A 22,760-nucleotide genomic window follows, 5' to 3' on the forward strand; every position below is an offset into this window, starting at 1 on the left:
CAGCGTGCGGGCTCTCTAGTTGAGGCACGTGGGCTCCAGAGCGTGTGGGCTCTGCAGTTTGTGGCACGGGGCTCTCTATTTGAGGTGCGCGGGCTCAGTAGTTGTGACGCGCGGGTTTAATTGCCCTGCGGCATGTGGGATCTTAGTTCCCTGACCAGAGATTGAACCCACGTCCCCTGCATTGGAAGGCGGATTCTTAACCACTGGACCACCAGGGAAGTCCCTATGATATGTTTTAAAGAGAGACAGATTGGTACGTTTTATAAATAGGAGATTAGAAATGGATGATTTGACAGATTTGAGAAGAGACTTGGAAGGCTAAAAATTGTCTAGAAATGCTAGAATTAGGAGAGTACTCCTCTTGGCAATTGATAAAATTAAATAGGAGAAATTGGTGAACATATAAATTATTTTCATTTAGGACAGAATATAGGTTAATAATATAGGAGATATTATTTGACAAACGCCAGATAAATTTGCGGTCAGCATTGGCAGAAGTAAAGATTGGGATGGAGTATGGATTATGGAAGAAACATCAATGTTGTTAACTGTGAATGGGTACTTCCTTTTAATCACTAACTTCATTTGATAAAAAATATGTCCCTGGAGTTTTTGTTTTTATTTTTTTAACTTGTTTGAAGTGGTGCCTTGGTAAAGTGAAAAGAACACTAGACTAAGAATCAGGAGCTTAGAGTTCTTCGGGTTCTGAGGTCCTTGAACTTCTTCTCAGTCAGTTAAATGTGTGACTTTAGGCACTCTGAATCTCTTGTTTCATATATTAAATGGGTAAACAAACTGAGATATACCCATACAAGGAGTTACTATGGAGCAATAAAAAGGAGTGAACTACTGATACATGTGATGTCATGGGTGAACATCAAAATCACTCTGCTGGGCAAGAGAAGTCAGGCACAAAAGGGATATGTACAGTGATTTCATTTTTATGAAGTGCTGGACAAAACTGTTGTGAAAAATCAGAACAGTGATTGCCTCAGAGGAGGTAGGGATTGACTGAAAAGCAGCACAAGGGAATTTTGGGGGTGATGAAAATGGGAAATGTTCCATAACGTGATGAAGATACACGTTTGTCAAAATTAATCAAGGCACAGTGCCTGTGCATTTCACCAGATGGAAATTTTATGACTCGTCCCCCATTCCTCCCAGAAAAGAACAGTAAACAAATACTGAATTCTAGTTAGTAGATATGCCTTTCTCAGTGGAAGTGGCTAGTAATTCTAAAACTACTTTTTATGTTTTCTAAGTTTATGCAGACAAGTAAATATATTTAGGAAAATGGTAGCCAGGTTTCACACTGTTGGACAAGAGAGAAACATGGAAATGGGAACAACTAGAATGTCTCTGGGGTATTAGGTTGGAATTGGAGGTACCAGTATGAACTCAGTTTTTACTATATAGAGAGAAAGATAGATAAGTAGGTTGGTAGATTGGGTGGGAGAGAGACAGAGAGAGAGAGAAAGAAATGAGGGAAGGAAGAAAGAGAGAAATCAATATAGCGGTGTGTATATGTATATAAATATATAAATTTCCTAGCTCTGTTTGCTTAGAGGTTCTGGAATTATTGACACCCCCGTAGCAATAGCAATGAACACACTTTACATCCAGATCTTGATTTCTAAATAACGTTCTCACTAAATGTACCTTTGAGAGAGAGCTGATTGCATGGCTGGGGCAGAGAATGTGCAAGATGAGCCTGGAACATCTTATTGTTCCAGAAAATAAGAATGTGTTCAGGTAGTGATGGGAACATATCAAAAGGACACAAGAATTCTGGTTTCCACTCAGACATGAAAAAATTAGAAGTTGTCACTCTTGTCCTCACAAGAACAAAGTTGAACGATCTAAAAATCAATAACTCTGCTTAGATCCGTAAGAGAATTGAGGTCACACAGCAAACCAATATCCTGGAAACTAGAGAGACAAATACAGAGAATCACAGCTTACCAGGAGCAGAAGCTGATGGAGCCAGGAACTGGTAGCAAAACTTAAACTGTAACTGATGAACTTCCAGAAGGTGAGTGTGGATTAGCTTGCGAGTTAAAAATCCCTGGGTGCTCAGTTTTAGGGAAGGGGTCCCACACTTCTATGAGTTTTTCTTCTACGAGCTCTACCAGGTTCTCACAGCAAAGATTGGGGGGGAAATCCCTTTATGCTTCCAGCAGAGGGAGTGGAATAGTAACCATTTTGAAATACGCTCAGAGCATTCTGTTCTCCCCCTGCCCAAAGGGGGAAACTACCAGAGCCTAACCAACTTGGGGAAAGGGAAATACCCAGCTCCAGCTCTCTCTAGCCTTGTTGCCTCATCTAAGAGGGGAGAAAAGGCCGAGAGGCACTTGCGAAGGCCACAGCCAGGAACACAGGGCCACTAAAAGACTCAGACCTAATCATAAGATTACAGAACATTTTTCCTTCCCCTTATATCTTACCACCACGTCAACGGGGCTCCTGTATAGTAACAGAGGATTACAGATGGAAAAACTACAAGGCTTGCACTTTATTTAAGGAGTTTCTTGGGAAACTCAAAGACAACAGGAGAGACAAAGATAAGGACATTAGAGGAAATTTTAGCCTCTGATACCTGTAGCTACAGTAAATACAGGCTAACTCCTAGTCAAATATGGCAGGGATTTTAGAATTGTCAGACTGAGAATTTAAAATTAAACTGATTAATATACCAAGGGCTCTAATTGGAAAAGTGGATAACGCATAAAAACAGATTGGTAATGCAAGCAGAGAGATAGAAACTCTAAGAAAGCATCAAAGGGAAATACTAGAAATCAAAAGCACTGTAATAGAAATGAAGAATGCCTTTGATGGACTCATCAGAAGGAAAATGGAGGAAGGAACAAAAGAAGTATTTGAAGTAATGGGCTGAGAATTTTCCAAAATTAATGACAGACACCAAACCACCAATCCAGGAAGCTCAGAAGACACCAAATATGATAAATACCAAATTTACACTTAGGCATATCATTTTCAAATTGTGAAGAATTACATTGGACTTCTTCACAAACCATGCAAGCAAGAAGAGAGTAGAGTGAAATGTTCAGAAAGGAAGAGCATTAGAGAAGACCAAGTGAAGGTAAAATAAGACCTTTGTTTTCTTATTCTTAATTGACATAATAGATAACTGTTCAGAATAATAATAGAAGCAACGTATTGAGTAATTATAGGTTTTGGAGAAGTGAAATGAATGATAGCAATGTTATAAGGGAAAAGAGGGAGGAATCTGGAATACTATTATTAAAAACTTGGAATACTGTTATAAGTACTTGTACTACCTGTGAAGTGCAGTCCATATAGTGTTATTTGACAGTGGATGTAGATTAGATTTAAATGTATGCTGCAAACTCTAAAGCAACCACAAAATTCAGTTTTTCCTTTTAATACTTTGAGGATGTCACTCCACTGACGCTGGTTTGCATTGTTTTTGATAGGTTTGGCAATATGTTTCTGCCCCAAATTTTGGACTCCCGATTTTCATGATTTATAACTCTGCTTAATTCGGGCCCCCATGTGACCAATTGTATGCTTAGTAGAACTAACTGGCCATATCAGTTCGGTACTCTTAAATAACTAAACATAGTCCTAAGAAAACTTCCTTTTAATTCATATACAAAAGTTGTAGGGTATTCGGGGGAAGAGGGGTTGAGGAGTGGGAGAAGGCTATGCTGCTTCTGCCTTTTGAGAGAGCAAATATTAAATACAGTGTAGTACCAGAAAACTACTAGAGCTAATCAATGAATTTGGTAAAGTAGCAGGGTACAAAATTAATGCACAGAAATCTCTTGCATTCCTATACACTAATGATGAAAAATCTGAAAGAGAAATTAAGGAAACACTCCCATTTACCATTGCAACAAAAAGAATAAAATACCCAGGAATAAGCCTACCTAAGGAGACAAAAGACCTGTATGCAGAAAACTATAAGACAATGATGGAAGAAATTAAAGATGATACAAACAGATGGAGAGATATACCGTGTTCTTGGATTGGAAGAATCAACATTGTGAAAATGACTATACTACCCAAAGCAATCTACAGGTTCAATGCAATCCCTATCAAACTACCAATGGCATTTTTCACAGAACTAGAACAAAAAATTTCACAATTTGTATGGAAACACAAAAGACCCCAAATAGCCAAAGCAATCTTGAGAAAGAAAAACGGAGCTGGAGGAATCAGGCTCCTGGACTTCAGACTATACTACAAAGCTACAGTAATCAAGACAGTATGGTACTGGCACAAAAACAGAAATATAGATCAATGGAACAAGATAGAAAGCGCAGAGATAAACCCACGCACATATGGTCACCTTATGTTTGATAAAGGAGGCAAGAATATACAATGGAGAAAAGACAGCCTCTTCAATAGTGGTGCTGGGAAAACTGGACAGCTACATGTAAAAGAATGGAATTAGAACACTCCCTAACACCATACACAAAAATAAACTCAAAATGGATTAAAGACCTAAATGTAAGGCCAGACACTATAAAACTCTTAGAGGAAAACATAGGCAGAACACTCTATGACATAACTCACAGCAAGATCCTTTTTGACCCACCTCCTAGAGAAATGGAAATAAAAACAAAAATAAACAAATGGGACCTAATGAAACTTAAAAGCTTTTGCACAGCAAAGGAAACCATAAACAAGACGAAAAGACAGCCCTCAGAATGGGAGAAAATATTTACAAATGAAGCAACTGGCAAAGGATTAATCTGCGAAATTTACAAGCAGCTCAATATCAAAAAAACAAACAACCCAATCCAAAAATGGGCAGAAGACCTAAATAGACATTTCTCCAAAGAAGATATACAGATTGCCAACAAACACATGAAAGAGTGCTCAACATCATTAATCATTAGAGAAATGCAAATGAAAACTACAATGAGGTATCACCTCACACCAGTTAGAATGGCCACCATCAAAAAATCTACAAACAATAAATGCTGGAGAGGGTGTGGAGAAAAGGGAACACTCTTGCACTGTTGGTGGGAATGTAAATTGATACAGCCACTATGGAGAACAGTATGGAGGTTCCTTAAAAAACTAAAAATAGAACTACCATATGACCCAGCAATCCCACTACTGGGCATATACCCTGAGAAAACCATAATTCAAAAAGACACATGTACCACAATGTTCACTGCATCTCTATTTACAATATCCAGGACATGGAAGCAACCTAAGTGTCCATCGACAGATGAATGGATAAAGAAGATGTGGCACATATATACAATGGAATATTACTCAGCCATAAAACGAAACGAAATTGAGTTTTTTGTAATGAGGTGGATGGACCTAGAGTCTGTCATACAGAGTGAAGTAAGTCAGAAAGAGAAAAAGAAATACCGTATGCTAACACATATATATGGAATCTAAAAAAAAAATTGTTCTGAAGAACCTAGGGGCAGGACAGGAATAAAGACGCAGACGTAGAGAATGGACTAGAGGATATGGGGAGGGGGAGGGGTAAGCTGGGATGAAGTGAGAGAGTGGCATGAACATACATATACTACCAAATGTAAAATAGATAGCTAGTGGGAAACAGCCGCATAGCACCAGGAGATCAGCTCGGTGCTTTATGACCACCTAGAAGGGTGGGATAGGGAGGGTGGGAGGGAGACGCAAGAGGGAGGGGATATGGGGATATATGTATATGTATAGCTGATTCACTTTGTTATAAAGCAGAAACTAACACACCATTGTAAAACAATTATACTCCAATAAAGATGAAAAAGAAAAAAAAATAGTGTAGTAGTTCAGTTTTGTTGTCATTTAGTTTTTATTGTCTGAAAAAAAACTTTCTTACATTGACAGCTCTTTCTTGATCCTTAATTTCTTTATCTGTTTTGGTAATGATCAGTTTAAGTGGAACATCTCTCTATAATTTGACAAAATATCTTAATGTGATTCAGGATTCAGTACTATACTTAGTGCATCATTATATGGAGATAAAGATGTATAAGTGGTTTTAGTGGCTAATGTTTGTATCTCTTATTTTATTCATAGTTTATTTCTGTGATACAAATCCACTAATTCATTTTAATGAATGCATTGACTCTAATGGTATATTAAAAATTAAGTCTTCTCATTAGAGACCTCTAAAGAAAACAATGAGTATGGATAGGTTAAAAAATATACATAACACAATATTGTAAATCAACTATACTTCAATTATATATATAATTATATATATATAATAGCTTTATTCAGATGTAGTTCACATACCATACAGTTTACCTATTTAAAGTGTACAGTTCAGTGTTTTTGAGTATATTCACAGAGTTGTGTAACCATCACCACAATCAGTTTTAGAACATTTCTGTCACTCTAAAAAGAAACACCATATCCAGTAGCAGTCACTACTCACTCCACCCAGCACCATCAGTCCTTAAAACCTCTAATAACCTTTCTGTTCCTGTAAATTTGTGTATTTTAGACATTTCATGTAAACGGAATCATACAGTATGTGATTTTTTGTGTGTCTGGCTTCTTTAACTTAGTATAAGGTTTTTAAGGTTCATCCATGTTGTAGCATTTATCAGTTCATTCGTTTTCATGGCTGAATAAATATTCCATTGTATGGATGCCACGCTATATTTATCCATTCATCAATTGATGAACATTTGGGTTATTACTACCTTTTGGCTGTTATGAATAATGCTGCTATGAGCATTTATGTGCAGGTTTTTGTGTGGATGTATATTTTCATTTATCTTGGGCATATATATAGGAGTGGAATTGCTGGTCATATAATAACTCTTTGTTTAACCTCTTGAAGAACTGCCAGTCTACTTTCCAAACCAACCACAGCATTTAACATTTCCACCAGCAGTGTATGAGGTTTCCAATTTCTCCATAACACTTTTTATAGTCTGACTTTTTGATTATAGCCATCCTAGTGGGTGTAAAGTCATATTTAATTGTGGTTTTGATTTGCATTTCACTGATGGCTACTGATGTTGAGCATCTTTTATGTACTTATTGGCCATTTTTATGTTTTCTTGTAGAAATATCAATTCAGATCCTTTGCCCATTTAAAAACTGAGTTATTTGTCTTTTTTCTTGTTAAGTTGTAAGAGTGTTTATTCTAGTTACAAGTCCCTTATAAAATATGGTTTCCAAATACTTTCTTTTATTTCTTAAGTTGTCTTTTTACTTTCTTTTAGATAGGTAAACTTTTAAGGTCCTTGATTGTTTAGCTACCATAAAGTATGGTTGAGCAACTTACTAGATTTGCATAATTTAATTATTTGTAACATTTTATTTATGTGCCTTTGAAAGAAAATTCAGGCATTTATATACAAATGACTGGACGGTTTAAGTTTATTTTGATTAGCTATTAATATTGCTTTAAATCATCTGAGTTGAATTTTCAAATTGTAATCAGATTATTAATTTTACTGCAAGACCTTGGATTACTTAACCTTTTAGTCAAAATACCACAAAGATTAATATGTGTGACCATTCTGGCTAAAACGTCGGAAACTAAAACAACATTTGTTTTACAAGTCAGAATTTTATTTTTAGCAAAGGTTAATAAGTGCTAGTTTTTTTAATGAAATTTAGTCTGAAGGGTACACATTTTCTTGGAGATTCTAGCTTGAAACCACTGTTAGCAGTTTAATTTTTTAAGGCTAAAAGTTTGATGGTATACCATGGTGTGTGAAATAGTATCCAAACTGAGGCTCACAATCACAGTGAAAGTAAAGGTAATTACTCATTTCCTTTCTATAATAATAATTGCAAACTAAATTACATATGAACTTTGGGCACGTCATTTCATCAGTTTTTTGACATGTTAATCATAAAAGAATTTGTATGTTATATTTTGCTGTTGTTTATTTTACTGCTGTTTAATATGGAAAGGTGGTCCTTAATTTAGTCCCTTCTAGTCCCTTGCAAATAGGGGGAGATAGGAGGACATTATGAATATCTTCATTAGCATTTGAAAAGCAATATTTATAAGGAGAAAAAATAAAAGCAGTCAAATTTTCTACTAGACTCAATTTTTGAAAGCCCTATTAGGAGTTACCCAGTATGAAAAAAATCCTGTTGTTTCAGTTTTCTAACCATAAATTCTCAATTCTCTGACATCAACTTTGGAGGTTCTACAGTTCAATTCAGTTGTGACACTAACTACCTGAAGTCTGTGCAGACCCCACAAGGTAAGGGATCAGTCCCATAAGATTGTCCCCGTTGTCCCCAGCCACAAATGGGGTCCCCGGGGCCACCTGCGCTTCTGTTCATCCAACTACAGTTTAGTTGGATGAACTAATCCCACAACCCCTCCCTCAGCTCCCTGTCAGGTTCAATAAATTGCTATAACTTACAGAATTCAGGAAAGTGCTATACTTAATACAGTTTATTTAAAAGGATACAAATGAGCAGCCTGATGAAGAGATACATAGGGCAAGTTTCAGAAGGCTCCTGAGCGCAGATGCCTCTGTCTCCATGGAGCTGAGATGGCGTCACTAATCAGGAAACTCCCCAAAGCCTCATTGTTCAAGAGTTTTTATTGAAGTTTCCTTACAGAGGCATGATTGATTAAGTCATTGACCATTGGTGATTGAACCTGAAGATGAGATGGGGGGAATGGTGTTGAAAGTTGCAACCCTCTGATGATATGGTTGATTCCTGGGTAACCAGCCCCCATTCTGAAGCTATCTAAAGACCCCACCAAGAGTCACCTTATTAGCGTAAACTCAGGTATGGTCAAATGGGTTCGTTATGAATAACAAAAGATACTCCTGTCACTCAGGAAATACCAGCGGTTATAGGAGCTCTGTATCAGGAATAAGGCACAAAGATCAAATATATACATATTTTTAAAATTATACCACACATGTTTATCTAACATATATTAAACAGCAGCTATATTTCAGGCTCTCTGCTAGACATTAAGAATAGGAAGAATAAGAAGACATGATGTGTGTGTTGAAGGAACTCACACTGTAGGTGTGAAGACAGAGACAGTGAAGTTGTATCTTACAGGGGGTTAGGGTCTGAAGCTAAAGGTATAAGATTAAAACCTCATAGGGAGAATTTCTCCAACAGTCTTTTAAATTGCATGAAATCTATCACACTACCTTTCAATGAGTCCAACAGCTTAGTTTTCCTCAGTTTTGACAGTAATCATGGTCTCTTCAGTTGAGCTCTAGTTAAGATAGTTGGTCTGCGATCAGGGCCATGTTTTATGAACACTATTAACTGTATCTTTTTTTTTTTTTTTAATTTTTATTTATTTATTTATGGCTGTGTTGGGTCTTCGTTTCTGTGCTAGGGCTTTCTCTAGTTGTGGCAAGTGGGGGCCACTCTTCATCACGGTGCGCGGGCCTCTCACTATCGCGGCCTCTCTTGTTGTGGAGCACAGGCTCCAGACGCGCAAGCTCAGTAATTGTGACCCACGGGGCCCAGCTGCTCCGCGGCATGTGGGATCTTCCCAGACCAGGGCCCGAACCCGTGTCCCCTGCATTGGCAGGCAGACTCTCAACCACTGCGCCACCAGGGAAGCCCTAACTGTATCTTTTAACCAATAGGATCATACTTAGTTGCCTCTCTCAATAAGAGCTGCTTCCACTGTTAGAGGCACGTAGGAACTGAGAGACTATCTAAGGAACAGCAGATTTATATATCTTATAGTGCTGGAGGATAAATTTATTGACTGGACATACTGGTACCATTTAATTGTGTTCTCATATTATTCATTTGGTCTCCTTCTCTGTGTCTCTTCCCATCTCCCTCGATCCCTTCCTACCCAGTAAATAAGACGCTTACATCATGTGATTCCACTGTGTATAAGCATATGTATAACATAATAAGTGCCATAATAGATTTATATAGGTGCTCTGAGGACATAAATGAGAAAACAAGTTTTAAACTTACTTTTGTAGGTAGAGGAAGATGTTCATAGTTGAATTAGCAAGTGAGCTCGTGCTTCAAGAATGAGATGCAGTTAGTGTTTTCCGTCCAAATACTAATTATACACTTTATTTTCTTCAAAAAATTCTCTTTAAAAAGGTACTCTTTATGTCAGTCTCTTTCCTATTTTCTCAGTGATTCTTCTGGTTATTGAGTATGTTAATTAATTCAAGGGAATGTACTGAGCACATCTGAGACATGGCTGAGGCAAAGGAGTCTAATCTCCAGAGGTTCTTTGGCTTGTGGTACTTCTGTAACTTCTTCTTATTTTGCATAGTACCCCAAATTGTACTGGTGAATGTAAAAGTGGGAAAATTGGTCTTCCCCAATGAGTAGAGAACTACAGGTCAAGATATTATGTGCCCTTTGGCCACCTACACAGTTATGTTATAGTTTAACATCTGCTATTTTGCTCTTTGTTTTCTCTGTGTATAAGAGCAGAAAGCTTTTTTGTTGCTCTGCTCCTCCATTACAACCTTATTTGATGCTGAATAGATATTTTCTAGTATACTATTTTAATTCTGTTATTGTTGCTTGTGTATATATGTGTTTGTGTATATTTAAGTTATTTTCCTTGTGGTGCCTTGGCGATTACAGTTGACATCTTAATTTAAAACAGTCTAGTTTGGATTAATCTCAATTTAATTTTAATATATAAAAACTTTGCTCCAGTGTAACACCATTTATACACATTACATCTTTATACATTATAAGCCCATCAGCACAATTTTATAATAATTATTTTATGCACCTGTCCTTTAAATGAGTTAGGAGAAGAAAAGAGTTACAAATATACATTTTTATTATCTTTTGTGTTTACTTATATAGCTACCTTTATTCCTGCTCTTTATTGCTTAGTGTGGATTTAAGTTACTGTCTGTTGTTCCTTTCGTTTCAGCCTGAAATGAAATACCCTTTAGTATTTCTTGTAGGGCAGGTCTGCTAGTGACGAATTCTCTCAGTTTTCATTTATCTAGGAATGTCTTAATTTCTTTTTTCCCCACCTCACCTAGCTCTCCTTCACTTTTGAAGGGTACTTTTGCTAGATATAGAATTCTTGGATGACAGTCTTTATCTTTCATCCTTTGACCATGTCATCCTACTGCCCACTGGTCTCCATGGTTTCTAATGAGAAGTCAGCTGTTAATCTTCTTGAGGAAACTTTGTATCTGAGAATTGTTTTGTTTTGTTTTTGCTGCTTTCATGATTCTCTTTCTGTCTTTTGACAGTTTGGCTATGAAACATCTAGATGTGGATCTCTTCAACTTTGTCCTACTTGGCGTTTATTGAACTTTTTAGGTATACATACTAATGTTTTCCATCAAATTTGGGAAGTTTTTTGTCATATTTTTTTCAAATATTCTTTCCACTCCTTTCTCTCTCTCCTCTCCTTCGGAAACTCACATTGTGTATATGTTGGTATACTTGATGGAGAACCACAGATCTCTGAGGCTCTGTTCATTTTTCTTTACTCTTTTTGTTCCTCAGATTGGGGAGAATCTCAGCTGACCTGTCTGAAGTTCACTGGTTCTTCTGCCAGTTCAAATGTGCTGTTTACCCCCTCTAGTAAATTTTTCATTTCTGTTATTGCTCTTTTCAACTTGAAAATGTCTGTTTGAGTCTTCTTATTATTGTTTTAATTGCACTGGGTGGAAATACCCTTTTCATATTTAAATGCCAGCTTTCTATTTGATTCTTTTTTATAATTTCTGTCTCTTCATTTATATTCTCCATTAGGTAAAACATGACTCTCAAACTCCTTTAATTCTTTAGACATAATTTGCTTTATTTCTTTGAAATATTTATAATAGCTGGTTTAAGGTTTTGTCTAGTAAGACCGACATCTGGGCTTCTTCAGAGACAGTTTCTGTTGACTTTTTTTTCCTATGTATGGGCCATACTTCCCTATTTCTTTGTATGTCATAATTTTTTTGTTGGAAACTAGACATTTTAAATATAATAAAATTGTTGCATTTTAAATAATGTGTCAGTTAAGAAAATCATATTTCTTCCTACTCCCAGGATTTGTTTTGCTCTGTTATTGGTGTTGCTGTTTGTTTCTTTAGTGATTTTCCTGAGCTAATTCTGTTCAGTCTTTGTTCTTTGAAGTCTGCTCAGCTAGCTCAGTGGTCAGTTACTGATTAGCCAGAGATTTCTTTAAATGACTTGAACCAATAGGTCTCTATTCAGCTTTTGCTGAGGGGCTTTGTTTGTGTGCATGTGTTGGAGCAGAGCTTCAAGGTCAACCAGAAGTGAAAGATTAGGGCCTTCTCAGGTCTTCCTGCACATTCACACAGCTCCTCACATGTGCATAGCCTTCTAAATTCCCAGGACTATTGCAGAGCTTTTCAGAGCCCCTTATGGACATTTCATTCCTCAGTTTTTTCTTTTAAGTATTTTGGTCAGCCTCTTATTAGCTGCAACTAGTAAAAAATCACTCAGGCAACTGCAGTGTTAAACAGTTGTTGTTGACTGTTTTCAACAAATATGCTGCAGATAGGACTATACACATAGAATGAGCTCTTGAGTCTTATCAAACAAAGACAAGCCCTGAGAATGGAGTATTTTAGCAAGCTGCCAGGCACGTCAAATAGTAACAGTTTTCTGAGGCTTTGGGAGAACTTCAAATCTATTCTGGTCTCTCCAGTATCTGCTTGGCTTTGGGGTTTCACAGCTACCATATTGGCAAGATTTTGGTTTTCAAGGCTGATCTGGAGCTGGGGATGAGAGATTGAGTTCGGTCAAGTTAAGACACTAGAAAGCTTGCTCTTCTTGCTAAGAGTCAACTGGTTTTCTTGAATAAACATTCCTTAGATTGTCACAAGCCTTGAATTTAATGTCACAAGCTAAAAAAAAAGTTGATTTTGACAGTGTTTTGCAGTAGTCTTTAAAAATTTTTTTTTCTTGAAGTATAGTTGATGTACAATATTATGTTACAGGTGTACAATAATGGTTAATAATAGTGGTTTATAATTTTCAAAGGTTATACTCCATTATACTCCATTTATAGTTATTATAAAATATTGGCTATATTCCATGTGTTGTAAAATATATCCTTGTAGCTTATTTTATACATAATAGTTTGTATCTCTTAATCCTCTACCCCTATATTGCCCCTCCTCCCTTCCCTCTCCCTACTGGTAACTACTAGTTTGTTCTCTGTATCTGTGAGTCTTTCTTTTTTGTCGTATTCACTAGTTTGTTGTATTTTTTTAGATTCCACATATAAGTGATAATCATAAAATATTTGTCTTTCTCTGTCTGACTTATTTCACTTAGCATAATACCCTCCAAGTCCATCCCTGTTGTTGCAAATGGCAAAATTTCATTCTTTTTTATGGCTGAGTAGTATTCCGTGTGTGTGTGTGTGCCTGTTGCACAGCTTCTTTATCCATTCATCTGTTGATGAACACTTAGGATGCTTCTGTATCTTGGCAATTATAAATAATGCTGCTCTGAACATTGGGGTGCATATATCATTTTGAATCAGTGTTTTCATTTTCTTTGGATATATACCCAGGAGTGGAATTGCTGGGTCATATGGTAGTTCTATTTTCAGTTTTTCTGAGAAACTTCCATACTGTTTTCCACAGTGGCTGCACCAATTTACATTTCCACCAACAGTGTATGAGGGTTTCCTTTTCTCCACATCCTTACCAACATTTGTTATTTGTGTTCTTTTTATGATAGCCATTCTGACAGGTGTGAATGATTAGCAGCGTTGAGCTAAAAGATGCAGTGCTGAGCATCTTTTCATGTGCCTGTTGGCCATCTGCATTTCCTCTTTGGAAAAATGTCTGTTCAGGTCTTCTGCCCATTTTTAAATTGGGTTGTGTTTTTGATGTTGAGTTGTATGAGCTGTTTATATATTTTGGACATTAACCCCTTATCCGTCATATCATTTGCAAATATTTTCTCCCATTGAGTAGGTTGTCTTTTCCTTTGACAGTATTTGCCAGTATTCTTGTTGCTTTTATGGAGGAGCAGGTTTTCCAAGGTCCTTCCTCCGCCATTCTGGAAGTGCCTCTTCCCATTCTTGTATATTTTTATCAGCATTCTGCTTCCAGTCTCTGATCCAGCCTCTCATTGCTTGCCTTTCTCTTATACATTTCTACTGGACCTTTGGAACTCTGGTTCCACGGCTAACATACTTATAGTCTCAATTATTCACTGACTATTACCTCCTTTTCTTGCCAGGCAGCCCTTTCAGGGGCTGATTCTCTCACATCCCACATAAATCAAAATCCTCTATTCCTCCCTTAAATAGTAGTATTCCTCAAGTTTCTGGCTTACACCCCTTCTCTTGTCTATTTTCCCTGAACATTCTTACCCAATTGTTGCTTATACTCTCAAATCTGTCTTCTTCTCTAGCCTAGATCTCTGTCTTAAGCTCCTCATCTGTATCTAATTTTGCTTAACATAAATCTTCATTTGGAATTTCTACAGACATGTAAAATTCCTCAAAGTTCAAAACAGAAATCAACCTATTCTACTTTCTCAGTTTTCTTAGAATGACATTCCCATTTATCTAGTTGCCTAAACCAAAAATATGGGTCATTTTTTATTCTTTCTCCTTTACCCTACCTTCAAATTACAGTAAGTTACCTTTCAGTTCTGTGCCCTAAATCTTTCGATTTAGGTTTTCTTTATCTCTACTGACATCTCCTGCCTGAATTATTCCAACAGCCTCCAAAACAGATCTTCCCATTATAGTTCTGTCCCCAGCTTCTCCACAATGTGTCCACAAGGGAACTTTATAAAATGCAAATCCAAATAGGTCACAGAGTCCACGCAGACACACATACACAGACACACACACACACACACACACACACACACACACACACACACACACACACACTTTGCCCTTCTCTCCATTGCATTCCTTGCTCCATCCTAATTGCCTTTTTCCTATTTCCAGACCATGTCATGTTCTTGTTTGCTTTCAGGTATCTATACATACTGCAGTATTCTTTCTCACTTTGCTCTTTTATTGCTTCCTCAGGGAAGCCTTCTTATATTCTCACAAACTGAGTTAGATACTTCTGGATATAGAATTACCATACTGTAATGGCCTATTTACTCATCTTTATCTCCAAGTAGAATGTCAAGTCCATGAGATCCAGGGCTGTGATTATGAGCAGCCTGTGGCCTAGCACCAAACATTGGGCTTCCACAAATTATTTGATGAATAGAGAATTTATGCCTACATGTATGAACGACAGAACCAACCATGTTCAGCACTGAGAATACAAAGATATATTAGGCAAACGTATAAATAAAATAGGCCTTTGAAACATCTGGTGTTTGAGGGATATAGCTGTTAGTAATGTAGGATTAGTAACTTAAAGCCAATGATTCTAAATAAAGTCCTGTATACCTTAGTTGAAGAAATAAAATGGCATGAATATATGTGAGACTCCAAAGTGTTATTTATAAATGAAAGGAGAAAATGAAGAGAAACTATTCAACAGGAAGTTATATACATATGCTCTTTATAAAGTTAGTGTTTATACTTAGTTTTTGTTTTATTTTGTTTTTAATTTCTGGGTCATTGAGAAGTAGGTGACTTCTTCCTTCCTGCCTTTCTTTTACACAAATTGTATAATATTTAGAAAATATATATAAGCAACAACAAAAAAATGAAATCACCCATTATCTGATTTAATGTATTATATATAGTTTCATAACTGAATTAAATCTGAACATCACCAGAAATAGATATGTCATAAACATCTCTTTATGCTAGGAAATATACATCAATACCACCTATTGCTGAGGTTAGCAGACTTTTCTTTATAGGGCCACATAGTACATTTTTGAAGCTTTGAGGGGCTAGAAGGTCTCTGTCACAGCTATTCAACTCTTCCTGTCGCAAAAGCAGCCATAGACCATTCCAAATGGGTGTATTCCAATAAAACTTTATTTACAAAAACAAGTGGCAAGCAGGATTTGGTATGAGAGCCATAGATCTGTTCTGTGATACAGATACGCCATAATTAGTCTTGGGGAAGTTTATTATCTTCAATTTTTTACTATTATTAGTTACACTCTCTTAGCATCTTAATATCTGAATCTCTATGTACATTCTTAATTTTTTCCTTAGCATAAATTCTGAAAAAATGTAATTTCTAGGGCTAAGAGTACATCTTTAAGACTTTTCTTTTTTAAACGAGAATAGGTGGTATAACACTTGCTTTCAAACTGTGACTATGAGGAGTTTTGCTTGATTCGTTTTGTGGGTTTTGTGGAGATGGAAAAAGAAAGACTGGAGGGAAACATTGAGTTAACGATAGTAATATAAAACTTAAAAAGAGATGTTCCATGAAGAAGAAAATATGAAAAATTTCATAAGTACAGATTTTCCTGTTCACATAACCAAGTGTTTTTGTTTGTTTGTTTGTTTGATAGCTCTGTAGAGTTTTGTTTAAAATCTTGTGTAGATTGAGATTTGGGAGATGGGGTTTGCAAATTACAAAATGAGCATTTCTTATTCAGTCTCCTAAGATACTCTTAGGTCAGCATGATTTTGATTGTGATTGCCAATCAGCTTGTTTTTTTAAAAAAAGAAAGAAAAAAGAAGACGCCGTTAAATTTTCCTGTTCTGGTTGACAAGGAAGTCTAATCAGTTGGATCAGGGATTGGCAAATTACTATCCATGGACAAAATCCCTCCTGTTGCCTGTTTTTGTAAGTGAAATTTTATTGGAACACAGCCATGCCCATTCGCTTAAGTACTGTCTATGATTGCTTTTAGACTGCAACAACAGAGTTAAGTAGTTGTCAGAGACAGTATAGTCCAGAAAGCCTAAAGTATTTACTATCTGCCACTTTACAGAAGAAAATTTGCAGACCCTAGAATTAGAGGAATGGCACATGTTAGTCTTCCTATTTATTGAAAATGGATCCATAAAAGCAAAAATAATTTTGCTACAGATAAACTAACAAGGTTTTAGAAGCACAATTAGTTCAGAGCCCAAATCTGGGCACTTAAAATGTAGAAGAACATGTGAGAAAACAATATAAGAAATGTTGGAATACAGAGGACTTAATGTGTAGTGTAATTCTAAGTTATGTGAAAGATTAGATTTAGAGCACCCAAGTACTGGCTGTTACAGAGGCACCTACCTTAGTTATAAAAGCCCTTCTTACACACAGTTGGAAAATAGCCAGTTCCACAAAGTTTTGCTACAGTGTCTTTAAAAGCGAGCAGTTATACTGTGACAAGTTCCGTGGCACTTTTCGTGAAACAACCTTGTTGCAGTTGCTGAATGAGACGACATCAGTCAAATTGGAAAATTCACACTCTTAAAAATTTTTTGAAACCTGTGTACATAGGCTTATTCCCCCAATGACGGTCTTTATCCCTACTGGATTTGTTGCCTTAATTCAGTTTCACATGACAATAACAGGGGGCATTCAGAAAGTAGGGATGGATATTTTCTTTCTTTGGATCCACGTTACCTGGAAATAGCTAATATCCAGGATCCCAAATCATTTAGTAAGGTTTCGAAACAGCATAGCTTTTATTAATTTTATAAAAAGTTTCTTAAAAGAATCCTGTGTGTGGAACTCTTTGGAGTATAGTAGAAAAAGCCTCTAGGCTGAAGTCAAGCGTTCCTCTTCACTAGGCCGCTAAATAGATGTTGAAAAAACCTGAATCCGTAACCAGCTACCTGGACTTCTTTTATGAGAGAGAAGCCACTAATTTAATGCTTACAAGCACTGATTTTAGGGTGTTTTCTCACAGCCGAAAATAATCCTAAGTGAGGGGGGTCAGGGTAGACTAGTTTATCTCTGAGGGACTTTACATCTGTATGGCTCCACATATTTGTGTGGGATAGAGCTGATGGAGGGGAAAAAATAAAAGTGGTCTGTATCTTGTCCAGATAAAGCAATGCTCTGACAGAACCACAAATTTTATAATGATAAAAGACATACTGTTGCGAAAAAGAAATTGACTCTCGTTCATTTTTACACATTTCTCTTTCTTTGTTTAACTTGGTTCTGCCAACAATTCCTTAGGCTGTGGTTGTTTTTCAGGAGATTGTTCTTGAGGAAGGGTGATGAGTAAAGCACTGAGGTATCCCAGCTGCTGGAGAACTAGATGGAGGTGCATCTGTCTTGATTTAGTGACTACAGCTTTGCATGGGACGTCGGGTCATTCAGGGTAGGAAAGTGCAATAAGCTGGGGATCCTTTATGTCCTTCTGTAACCCTGATGGTGGTGCCTTAGTTGTATCAGAGTCCCTCTGTTTTCATAGATTTGTTTTTTCAGATATTCTAGGCTTTCACACCATTCCTTCTCCTTAAGCAACTATTCTGTTTTGCTGGTGGTTCGTTCATTCGTTTAACAAATATCTGTTAAACACATATTAATGTGTCTTGTGCTGGATCCTGGGGATATCACTATCATTCAAACACAACACCAGCTCCCAAGAATTTGCAGTCAAATGGGAGAGTCAGATAAGGAACAGGTGTTTACAGTACAAAATAAGAACTGAGGAATTAAGGATTAAGGAAGCCAATATTTACTTTCTTAAAAACATTGAACCAGAATGGTTAAATGGAAAGAGCATTGGTTTTAGATTTTGTTGATCTGCTTTTAAATCCTGATTCAATTACTTAATAGGTATGTGACTTTGGGAAAGTTAACCTTTGTGATACTTGCAAAGTTGTTCTAAGTTTTAGAAATAAATATATATAAAGCACTTAGTCCAGTGCCTGCTGAATAAAGGATTTCTGCTTTTTTTTTTTCTAAATCATACACTGCAAGTTATTGTTCCAAAGCCTATAAATAGAAAGATCATTTCTCTGGCCCCTACTTCATAGGAGATGTGAAAAGAGGATATTGTAAAATTTTTTATGAACTTTGTGAACATCCTGCCTATAAAGAAACTATCAGAAATCAAATTTTATAATTATTTCTTATAAAGTTTACCCAGATTTCCATTATTAAGATATGGACTGTAAAATTCATATCTTAAGAACTTACAATATTGCTTGTGAAATATGCTAGTAATTTTGTAATCACCGGTCTTATGTTTTATTTGTCAACTTACAAAGGGGATACTTTTTCTGTCTCCTCACCTCCCTCACCCTGTAGTTTAGCATGCCAGTTACTTTTAACCAAATTGTGGTTTATATCCAGAAGTGTAATGGTTATAACCTTTTTTCATGAGATGTTTAAAAAGCATTCAAATAGATCATCAGTAAATTGATAAAATATCAATATATTTTCTTAAGACTCACTCATCATTACAATTTGAATTTTTTCTATTTGAAGAATTGAAAGCTGCAATATTTAGGAAATAGTATCATGCCGTATTTAGAAATAAAACAGAATAGTTAAAGAATTTGCTTTTAACTGAAAATATTTTTTTCATTCCTTTGAAATTAAGTAACATAAAATTAGAAACTGAAATTGGTCTGACAGCAACACAATTTGTAATTCTTCAAAAACATCAAAGTTGGTAGCTCAAATCAGAATACTGTACTCGGGAGGGCATAGATCTTATTCCATTATGTGACCTTTCCAGTTTTGCTATACTTTATGTAATAACTATTCCAGATTTATTTGTTAATTCTGTTATAGCTGTACCTTAAAAATAAGACAAGCTGATGTTATTCACTATAAAAAGTGTAAATACAAGTATCAACAGAACATAGAACTATTTTCTATGTATTTTATATAAATCACCCTAAATTATAAATAGGGAATAGTGATCAAACAAATACTTTTCTACCAAAAGAAAAAGCCAGTGGAACAGAGTGGGATAAGAGGTGGGAGAGAAGCCCTAGTAGGATTGTGTTGGCAGGGCAGTAGTAAGTGACAGCATGAGAAAAATGCATGTGTTCTTCCATCACTGCTGTTCTCCTCTCTGTTTGAATTAGACAAATGGCATGTGCCCATGTTGCTGCTGCTGTTACTTAACCTTGTCATGGATACATTACTGTTTCTGTAGCACTTCTTTTGTGGGTTCTTACTCATATTACTTTCTCTATCATGGCTATACGGGATTGTCTGTTGGCAAATCAGCACCATTTACCCCTTCTGCACCTTGCCTGATGTAATGGCTTCTTGGAAAGTGTGCATGCTGGTTTTTTTCCCTCTTTGTGTCTCCCCTGTCCCACTCCATCAAATGTGCAATTTAAATATCCAGAAGTCCATTACAGACAATTGATTTGTAGGGGTTTTCTTTTGATTTGTTTTTGTCTGTTTTGATTTTTTTTCCCTAATAGCAAAATTTCATTTTTACCCTTCCCAACCCACGCCACCCCCCCCTAGGAAAACTCCACACACTGGAATGCCAAGACAGACACATTGATTTATTTATTTAGTAAACTTTCAGTGAACTTTTGTAAGCTTCATAACACTGAGTTAAGTGGTATTATAGGGCAAGGGTCCCCAACCCCTGGGCTGTGGACCGGTTAGCAGTCAGTGGCCTGTTAGGAACCGGGCCGCATAGCAGGAGGTGAGTGGCAGGCGAGAAAGCAAAGCTTAATCTGCTGCTCCCCGTCACTCGAATTACTGCCTGAACCATCCCCCCCCCCCCATTCCGTGGAAAAATTGTCTTCCATGAAACCGGTCCCTGGTGCCAGAAAGATTGGGGACCGCTGTTATAAGGCAGTTCAGTGAAGTACATAAAAGTAGTTAGATTGTGAGGGTGAAATATTCAAACGTATTTTCACCAAAACTACTATTTAAATCAAACTATAATGCTTGTATTTATAAAATGCTTCTAAATGTTCTGTTGTAAAATATAGTCAATACAGGTGGCTTTAACTATGGGTTAGTTTCTTCAACCCTTCCCTCAGATAAGCTGTGTTGTCATTAGACCATTTAAATGACTTGTATTCTGAGCTTTGTAATGTTAAGGTTTTAAAATGCATCTCAAGTCTAAACTTTACAATGTGTTACATTTTAGGTCAGAAGACATGTCTTCATCTACATGGCATCTTTCCTTACCTCTATGTGCCATATGATGGTTATGGACAGCAGCCAGAAAGCTATCTTTTTCAGATGGCATTCAGTATCGACAGAGCACTTAATGTGGCTTTAGGCAATCCATCTTCCACTGCTCAGCACGTGTTCAAAGTGTCATTAGTATCAGGAATGTAAGTATATGATAACATCTTTTTAAATTTCTATTTATCTGTATTTATATTACTGTTCTAGTTAAAAGAAAACATATCCAATTCAAATATACTCTGTTCATTTTTCTTTTATTTCTAATCTAATGGAACCAGGGTGAATTTCTTACTGTAACTTTTTAAAGTCAATTTTTATTGCAATGAAAGATAGATGGTTAACAGTAATTTTTGTTTTAACTTTTTCCATTTCTCTGCTTCCTAGAACTGTGGAAAGTCATGTAATTTATTCATCAAGTATTTATTGAGCACCTTGTTTATTGGTGAACAAAACAAAGATCCCTGCCCCCATGGAGGTTACATTCTAGTAATGGAAAACAGAAAATAACCAATAGATAGAACATGAAATAAATTTATTTATTACATGATTATTAATACTATAGAACAAAATATGTAGAACAGGTAAGAAGGATCAGTAGTATGGGGTGGGGAAGTAGACTGGTGGCAGTTTTATATAGGGTAATCAGGGAAGGTGTCATTGACACGGTAAATGACATTTGAGCAAAGACTTGAAGGTGAGGGGGTGGGAACAAAATGGAGGCCAGGTGTCTGGAGTGGAGGGAAAGGAGAGTGGGCAAAATGAGGTTAGAGAGATTTGAGAGAATGGAGATCATGTTGGCCAGTGGATCGCCAAAACCACTTTTACCTGGTTTGACAGCCATGAGAATGCACCTCTCAGATCTCCAAATACAAAGAGCATAATTGAACAGTGGTCCCAGCTACTGCACTAAAATCCATCTATCATTCTGTGTAAACTGAAGCTGCTTTCCATAGGCTACTCCCAGCCAGTGGCTAAGCAGAGCAAGGCTACTAAGGCAAGCCTGTTTCTGGGAGACACTTGGGAACTCTGGGGCAGCCTTTCTGAACTTTCACTAGAATCACACTGCAGTAAAAGACACTTCCACTCATCTTCCCTATGTCCCTCTCTCCTTCACTTAGATCAGACCTGTATCTAAGTCTTGTGGCTGTCCCACCCTCTCCTGAGTTCATCCTCATATTCTCTCACATGTGTTTCCACTAACAAATTTCTTGCACATTTTGACATCTACTTCTTGGAGGACTCAGACTAACACACTTGAGAACTTAGTCAAAATACATTCTTTGGTCTCACCCCACATCTAATGAAGCAGATACTCTGGTGGTGGGACCCAGAAATTTGTGAGCCTTTCTGCTGATTCTGATGCATACTCAAGTTTGAGAAACCACTGCAGTAGGCTATTCTAAGGACTTTGGCTTTTACTCTGAGCTATTGCATGATTTTGAGCAGCCAGGATCTAACTTATACTTGAAAGGGTTCCTTTAGCAACTATGGGAAGAATAGATCATAGGGGCATAAGAGTTGAAACATTAATCTGGGTGAGAAAATATGGTGGCTTGAACTAGGGTAGTAGCAGGGGAGTAGTGAGAAGTGGTCAGCTTCTAGATCTATTCTGAGGGTTGAGTCCCCAAGATTTGCTGTCTGATTGGATGAGGTTTGTGAGAGGAGTCAGGGATGACTACAAAATTTTGAGTCGTGCAGATAGAGCAGGCTGGCAGGAAAGATTTAGAGCTCGTACTGGAACATATGAGTTGAATACATCTGTATGAAATCCATCTTAAATCTGTCTACTTCTTCCACCTTAATCCAAGTTTTCTCCTGGACCACCACAGTATCCTTTTAATTGAA

General features: G+C 36.8%; 1 protein-coding gene across 1 annotated transcript in view; it reads left to right on the forward strand.

The window, feature by feature from the left end:
* REV3L (REV3 like, DNA directed polymerase zeta catalytic subunit) overlaps positions 1-22,760 on the forward strand; it is a 196,111-nt gene that overhangs the window by 41,440 nt on the left and 131,911 nt on the right. Inside the window, exon 2 of the mRNA XM_061207643.1 lies at positions 20,872-21,061. Within this exon, the coding sequence (XP_061063626.1) occupies positions 20,872-21,061 (190 nt within the window). The remainder of the gene's footprint in view (positions 1-20,871; positions 21,062-22,760) is intronic.

This window comes from Eubalaena glacialis, chromosome 12 (genome assembly GCF_028564815.1).
Source record: "Eubalaena glacialis isolate mEubGla1 chromosome 12, mEubGla1.1.hap2.+ XY, whole genome shotgun sequence".
Taxonomy (NCBI): Eukaryota; Metazoa; Chordata; class Mammalia; order Artiodactyla; family Balaenidae; genus Eubalaena; species Eubalaena glacialis.